Below are 8,244 nucleotides of genomic sequence, written 5' to 3'. Positions count from 1 at the left end.
GAGAGGTCCACTTCCACGTGAAGCGGATCCTCCAGGAGCAATGGCGTCGCGGTAAGCGACAGCTCCTCGTGAAGTGGAGGGGTTATGCCCACTCCGAGAACTCGTGGGAGCCGATTGAACGGCTCCTGATTGACTGCTCGAAGGCTGTCGCAATCTGGGAACAGAAGCGGCGGCAGCTTCATAAGTAGTCCGGGGCTTCTTGCCCGAACGGGGTACGGTCGATGAGTACATACCGTACCCGCGCTCATCGTGAGCGCTAGAAGCCGCGCGCTTCAGGATGTCCCTTGGCAGCATACGCTTGCTGACCAAGTGGGCAAACCTCACACGAAGATCACGCTGGTCCAGGATGTGGGACAGCTGCTGATCTTCATGGAGTTCCCGTAACTCCGTGGGTGAGTACTTAAGAGTCTCCACCCAAGCCCAGAACATGTCCTCACAAGAACTCCACGTGGGACAGTTCTCGGGCATAACCCAGGGGTATCCCCAAACGGGATAGAGACCACCCCGGGTCTCGGGCTTCTTACGACAAGTCGTGAAGTCCTTAAGGGGAATGCGGTGTGGCGCGAGTAGCACACACCGAGCAGCCTCCAAGTTGTCGACGAACAACTGTTCTTTCTGAACAAGGGCTCGTTCATAGATGCCCCTAGAAGTGTGGCCGCCCACAAGGCCACGAGGAGCGACAAGAAGCTCTAAGAAGAGGTCAGCCCCAGAGCTCTCCTCGGGAGGCCAATACCCTCTCGAGTTGATGGCAGCTCCCTGGCTGACGGGTGCCGCCACCGAACCCCCTCGCACACGCTGGGCAGCTTGGAAATCCTCCTGCTGCTGGTCGAGGTCATTCGAGACCTCCCGGGGCTCAACGATGGCACCCTCCTCTTCCTCTTCTTCCTCCTTCTCCTCCTCTTCATCCGAGGAGCCGAAGATACTCCGATAGGAGCGACGAGTCTCCTTCTCCTCGCGGAGTGGGGACTTAGAGGCGGTACGCTTCTTTGAGGGCTTGGCGCCTTCAGCTTTAGAGGCCTTAGCGCGCGCAAGACCCTCGGCAAGCGAGAGACGTTTGCGAGGATTCTCTTCCTCATCGCCACCGGCTTTGGGAGCGTCCTTAGCCTTGACGGCCGGACTCTCAGAGCGCACAGAGGTCGTGGGACTGTGATCACCGTGATCACTAGCGGGCGACTGCACGCTGTCATCTTTGTGCTCACTGGGCACTGGGCTGTGCCCCCCACAGAGCCCGCGGGAGCATCATGAGTGCTCCCGGACTCGGCATCGTCCTCACTGCCCGAGTTGAACTCACGTTCTACGAACCGAGGGTTCGGACGATTGTCCGACGATGAGGGCGACGGGCTGCGGCGCTTGTTTGCACGCCGCGTCACCCGAGGAACCAATCGCTCGGAGCCACCTGAGTAGCCTCCTCGAGTGCAGTGGATTCCGCGAGTTTAGTACTCTTGGCTTGCGCCTTACCGGCAGCAGCCTTGGAGCGTGTCTTAGCACCGCTCTTTGCAGTGCCGCGAGGGTGATAACGGTCGAATTGGAGACCTAGACGAAGAGCGCACTGGTTGCTGCTCGAGGCTCTAACTGTGAAGTGAGCCTCCGCCGCGCTCGCGCGCCCAAGTCGATGGTTTTCGACTTTGAGAATGAGAGTTTGTGACGAACACTCTCTCTCATTCTGATTGCTCGAAAAACCGAACCTAAGTGGGGGAGGATGTAACGGGAGTACGTAGCCCCTAAGTGTACCCTGTTTACATGAGGTGTGACACTTCACACTTCGGGAGTATGACATGTCATACTGCGAGATATTTGAAACAAGGACACAGGCTCGTTCAAAGCAACCCATGTGTTTAAATGACATTGCATTTCTATAGGTAACTAATAGTTTGTATTAAACTCAAACTTAATCTACCTATAAATATACGCAGGTTACAATCTACCTTATTTAGGTCACTTCGCTCTCTTTAATTAAAGAGGGGACCTGTGAACTGCCGTTCACTGAGAGTTTGTATACTCTCGGGAGATAACTTCCTCTAGCGCAAGGTGCTGTGTGACCCCGTCACAGATACCCCCTCTCTCTCCGAGCGACGGGTACACTCAACTTTACATCCATAGAGTAGACGTTAATAGCTAAATGAAAGCACTCCTCAAGTTCATCGAGCTGTAGGAGATCAATCGGTTTGAAGCCACCGAGCAGGCTAAACGTAAAGCTGATACCCTTATGAGCAGTATCTCTTAAAAACTTCCTTAACATGAGCCTGGATCCGACGAGGATCATTATTAGCATGCCGATTCAAGTACCACGCGATACAGGGAAACACACACTTGTTTGTTGGTCTTGGGGAAGTTGATTACGTACTTGTTGTCGCGTATAATCTTAGGGATAACAACTTCACTATCACCAAGTGCATGCCCACGGAAGTATATGTGAATCTTAAACCCAGTAATCGCCTTGAGCTTATAGCCCGATTTGGGATAGTTTAGCGTATTACGCAGCTCCATTGACCTTATCTTTGAGATAATTTTCTTAAGGATGTCAGATCGCCTGTTGATACCAACAGGGTCTCAAGTACGTAAGTGGTAGCCAGATTCGGGTGCCAGTACTGGGTAAAATTGCCATCCGTTAGACTTATGAGATCGTACCCAAGAGCAATGTTTACCTTGAAGGCGTTAGTCTGGGTAGCAAGCACGTTCTCGAGCTTGTCATAGAACTCAGCAGTCTGGATACCTTCATACAGGTGGGACTCCATGTGCTTGCCGTTGTAAAAACGATACTTGGGATCCTTGTTATAGTCCGGGGAAATGTGCTTCTTCTAGGTCTCGTCTTGTACTGCCTCGCAAATAGCTTCTGATTGGTCGGACGGGAAACGTTGCTAACATAAGCCATCTTACATGTACCAGTTCTACCACGCACCTTAACGCGGTAAGGTACTGCCCCAGCAAATGGCATCAATATTTAATACCTTCGAGGTCGCATTGCCTGTATACTCTTGTCTCTACCATTCCTGTGGAAATGACTTTATAATTATTGGATCTTGTATCAGGATCGACTTTATATCTAACCCCTCTACAACAAATTTCAAAAGTAATAATTAAAGTACTTTGTGTACGATCTGTCGAGCGTTTGCAACCAGCGATAATATTTTGAATCGTGATACTTGATCCAATCGAATGTCTTATCACTGTACTTGATTTTGCCTCCAAAAACCGTTCTTGGGAGTAAATTAAGTGCCAAATCCTGCCTGGAGGCCTCAGATACGATATCACACTTAAATAGGAAGTGAGTATTGGAGATATCCACTTCCACTAACGACTCTGGCTTTCGATTTCTGTACTTGCCAAATTCTAGCTTCGTCTCGCTTAAAGAAGTAAGACCGCGGTCTCGACAATCCTTACAATATTTGTAGAAACCCCTGTACCGGCGTTGGCAGCCGAGGCACACCTTATAGTGCCCACCAAAAAGCTTAACACACTCTGAACCAACGAAGTGATGATTCTCATCCTCGTCAATGATAAGGAAGTGTCGCTTGAAAGGGGTGTTGCAATAACACCGCGGGTTAGCATTAGATCGATAGCCAGGGCACGGAAAACTTGCGTTTTACCTAAAGCCATCCATTTACCCTTGTCCTTTGCTGCATCACCCAGACGAGTGATACTGGCTAAGGTCGCCGAGGGCATCCTTCAAAGTCGTCAGCGTGGTGGCCAATCAGTGTCTGTCTATATGTGGCTTGACTTTCAATGTGGTAAAAAACATATTTCGAAGTAATTAATTAGCCAAGCGCGTACGAATTTGGTCCCTATTTTTATCGCCGTACCTTTTTTGATAAGGTAGACGAGCTTCGCGTGTGCGCTGGTAGTAGCGCTTCTGCGCTGCTTTGATGCGCTCTTTAGCGGAATATTGGTTGGGTAAATACGTCATATTTATATGTTATACCTTTATATTTGTCAGGATTATTGTGGGAATGTCCATCCGTTTTATATCCTAGACCGAGCATGGTCCATAAAACCACGCGTAAAAATGAGATGGGAAACATCGATTTGTTTTATCTATGATCGAATTACCATTTCAGAGCGTCGATTTACAGGATATCGATGTGGAATTGGTGGTTGATCGATCCGAAGCGGTCGATTCTGCCGTGGCTCGGTTTATCAGACTGTTTAGTTAGATTGATTTGTACTTTTATAGACCTCGATTTAATAAACGACCTCTTTTTATTGTACACCGAGCATCAGGCTATTAATATTAGTGAAAAAAAGAAGAGAAGAATTGAAATGCACAATAAAAATACATTTATAAAGCGTCTCACGCAAAAGTAAGTTTATTTCTACCACCATTGCAGAAAAATTCACGTGGATTCACTTCCACTGGCGCTATACAGACTATAGCTCGTTCTTTGTTTCACCTTCGGTATCAGGGACGGTAATTCGGGGATTAATCCTTGAAATGTGAAGGCATAGGATTGATACTGCTTGTTCTTCATTGAGCCATCAAGTCCACCAATATATCCCACTGGTACTCCATATTTGGTGCATACAAGCGCGCTTCCAGATAGAGTGGGAGCTGACAAAGATGAGAGAATCATTTGGTTTCCACGCCAACCGGTGATTTTAGCTGGAAAGGATGCGTAAGCGTGACTAAAATGTTGGTCTTGAAGAGCGCCAGGGAATCCGAACACGTCAACATTCTTCGTGTCATACGCCTTAAGGGACATCTTACATCGGACGAGCTTGTCATCTCGTGGCACAGCAACTTTGAAGATTGCGAAGTCGAACGCAGCCGAACTACACCAGCATGTGTCCTTGTCGAGGCTGAATCGAATGACTTCTTCCGGCTTCGTCGTATCGGGAAGGAGCTGCTCCACCACAACTAGAGGCTTGCCGGATAAAGCTGGTGTTTTCATCGCTGTCGTCCGTGGAGATTTACGACGTGGTTGCATTGCAACATTGGCGTCCTTCACATCAGCATCTTTCCTTTTCCTTCCACTTGTTTTCATTGAGGGAAAGAGTCTCAAACACCATTTGATTTCAGACTTGAAGTGAGCACTCAAGTGATCAGCGAATGTAGCGTCTGTCCACATGTGCAAGTTCGTCATAAGATACAAGTGCGTCGGCGTTTGATCCACAACCAGCACCGTTCCTGAGCACACATCTTCCGAAGAAACTCTCACAACTGACTTCCACAAATTCAATTGAACCTTAGGATCCATAGGGCTCCATGCGTCGTCGTCTCCCGTAGACCGTGGAACCACCACCAGCACGTGGATTTGGGAAGTTGATGGAGGATCCATTCCAATCAGCACGTCCTCCAACGAATCTTCTCCCTGTAACTCTTTGTCTTCACTCGTGAGCGCTTCGATGAGAGCAGTCTTTTCGCCCTTCTTCAGCTTCGTTACGTCTTCCAAGCGAGAAGAGAGCCACTTGCTGTCCGCTGTCTTGGCCAGGAAGAGCTTCAGCTTGTATGCATCAACGTCCTTCAAGTCGTTCTTCTTCTCCGCCTTGACCGCCTTCTTCAAGTCAGCCACCGAGTCGCTCTCGTCCACTCGCACCGACAACACGCTTTCCGCCACACCCACCACAGCACACAAGAGTTTCACCATCTTAACTTAAGGCGGCAGATTCGAGTCTGGTGCGAGAGCTCTCGCACCATTTTTCCAACCCGCACTAGACATTTTTCGGAGAACGGTAGACATAATTTGACACGAGAACACTTATGTCTCGAATTGGCCGCTGGCATACAGTACATGACTAGCAAAGACTGAGGAGAAAGGACGTGGGATGTGGTCCACATTATAACCATCTTTCCAATTTCTCGAATGAGAGGAAAGGCCTAAGCGGAAACGAAGGCGGTGCCACAAAAAAGACCTATCCCATGCGATTCGAATAGCGAGAGGACTCGAAACCTGCATCGGATGCGTCCTCTCGCTGAGAGGTTGCCATCCGTTTCGAGGATTTGAAACCTACTTGAGACGCATTGACTCAATGACCAGTCGAGAGCGTGAGGACACACTCAATGGCATTGAGTGCGTCCTCAAGCTCTCGATTGGTCAAGCGGTCGGGCTCGTTGACCTGGCCGCGGTGGAAAAGCTAACCCTACTCTCCTTGTTAAAGGCTTTGAAAAAAAAAACTGCCGGTGTAATGTGCCGGCTCTCACTACTCGCAGCTACTACATGTACAGTAATACGCGAACTCTGATGGCATCAGAGATGCGTCTCGCAGACTATTATTATAATACGTAGACCTCTTGTTATTACACTACTCGTCATAACGATCTGCGATACAACCTCGGCCATTGCGGATACCGCTACAGAGCAGACGAGCTTTGCCAACGATGCGTCGATCGACGCTGTACCTTTATTCCCAGCTGGCCACCATGACAGTGCCCTCATGGCAGCCATGGCCATTGACACATGACACGTTAGAATCGCTTCGTAGAAGTCTATACATTGTATAGACGATTCTACCACTGCTGAAGCGCACAAGACCTCGGCCACTGACGAAGAGAGGGAAATTATACTCGCGAGCGTGCGGATAGCGATCAAAAGACTGGTGACAAAAGATGACACAATCTATACGCATGGAAGAGGTAATGGGCGCGAGAAGGAATGGTGGGCCACATTACTAAAAAATCAACCGAAAATCGAAGGCCAAACACGACAACTACGTCCGACCTCTGTACTGGACAATCCGTTTCACGGTCTGGATTGTGAATAAGCGAACCCCAGCGATGATGTACAACAAGCTCAACGTTATCTCGTCAACATGCATTGGCGATAGGAATATCGCATCTACATCAACTACTTGCGGTTCTATGAGTACTTTAAGAGCCCGACGTACAACTCCCTTTTCGTGCATGGACCCAAGTTCAACACTTAAAAAACTATTAATTAAACGGACGATAAGTTTGATGTATAACATGTATGAACACTAGAAGGACCACAGAGAGGTACTGAAGTAGTAGCTGCCAGCTCATGAAAGCCAAAGCTGTGTCGCATGAAGCCTTCTGCTCGAGATAGTTGGTGATCTCAGCACTAAATACGCGTGTTAGGATCAAGATCAATGCTGCTAGCATAGGTATCAGTATCGTTGATTCTTCACCATGTCGATATGAAATTAAAGTGCTCCTGTATTTCACACTTAACTAATGAGTTCTTCAGTGCAAATTGAAATGCTAGTGTTGGAACTGGAGAGGCAAGACTTGAACTAAGTTGCTTCATTAAATGAACAAGCAAACAAATTGGACCAAAACGTTTGTATTATTAATACTTAGTATTCCGATAGGGAATTTGGTTCCAGTCCTGATGCTGTGTAACATGTAAATACACCAGTATGCTAAAAAGTTCTGGTTCAACGAAGGATATATTAGAGAGCTTATTAATGGCTTCTCGACTACCGGTAACTCAAGATTTTGGAGCAACAATTGTCTGAAAAAGGGTCAAGGCCGATGGTCCATTAATATATTCCAGTGGAACATCGAGAACCTTCGTTACATGTATTCCACTGAAGGAGCATCCATTGGTATTCTTTTTCGCGCTATTCCAACAACTAAAGTTCTATTTCATTTTCAGTGGCAATGTGCCACACGAGCTCGGGAAAACGTGTGCAGTAGACGACAATTGGTATCTGATAAGAAGAGATCTCTGCATTACAATGGCGATACTAACTATACAGAAATTAGAATTTTGAGAGCTAAGGAGAGTAAGAGGGGAATACCAGGATATTTACTCTCTGAAATTTATACCAGATCTGACAGAAGATCCAAGAACGAATACCTGGTATATATATTGTAATTTATCGAGCTTTAATATAAAAAGAACAAATATGGTTTACAAATTCTAAGAAACTTAGAAACAGATACAAGAAAACTTCGAAAAATTAAATATTTGACTGGAATAGCTAGAAAGACTGGGAAGGGTAGTCTTACAGTTTTTTCGATGGTAGTTTGAACCAAATGTCACAGCTCTGGTTAAGTGCGAGAATTGCTTAAGCTCGATACCGAAATTTACGGTTTTTCTGCAACCGGTGTAATAGGTACCTTTCAAGTCAAAACCGTAAAAGCGGCGGAAGGCAAAAATCTTGCACAAGGTACTCCTGTCCATTTTAAACCGTCGCTTTGCTCACGAAATTGTAAGAAAAGCCGCTTGAACTAGGACACTGTTTTGATGCCAAACTGGTTAATTTGTTGGTGCTGCAGACTTTTGATGGACCACTGGTCTCGGATGTGAGACCACTGTCGCCGCGGAAACAGGTGGAAACCTTTAT

General features: G+C 47.3%; 1 protein-coding gene across 1 annotated transcript; it reads right to left on the bottom strand.

Moving 5' to 3' along the window:
• Positions 1–4,331: 4,331 nt before the first annotated feature.
• On the bottom strand, positions 4,332–5,582 carry PITG_09047 (Crinkler (CRN) family protein; the record flags this gene model as incomplete). The annotated part of the gene is made up of 1 exon (XM_002903019.1): positions 4,332–5,582. One exon carries the CDS (start codon positions 5,580–5,582, stop codon positions 4,332–4,334), a length of 1,251 nt encoding a protein of 416 aa, XP_002903065.1.
• Between the last annotated feature and the right edge of the window lie 2,662 nt (positions 5,583–8,244).

Source organism: Phytophthora infestans, genomic scaffold (genome assembly GCF_000142945.1).
Source record: "Phytophthora infestans T30-4 supercont1.16 genomic scaffold, whole genome shotgun sequence".
NCBI classification, from domain to species: Eukaryota; Oomycota; class Peronosporomycetes; order Peronosporales; family Peronosporaceae; genus Phytophthora; species Phytophthora infestans.
This window is presented reverse-complemented; position numbering and strand designations above follow the sequence as displayed.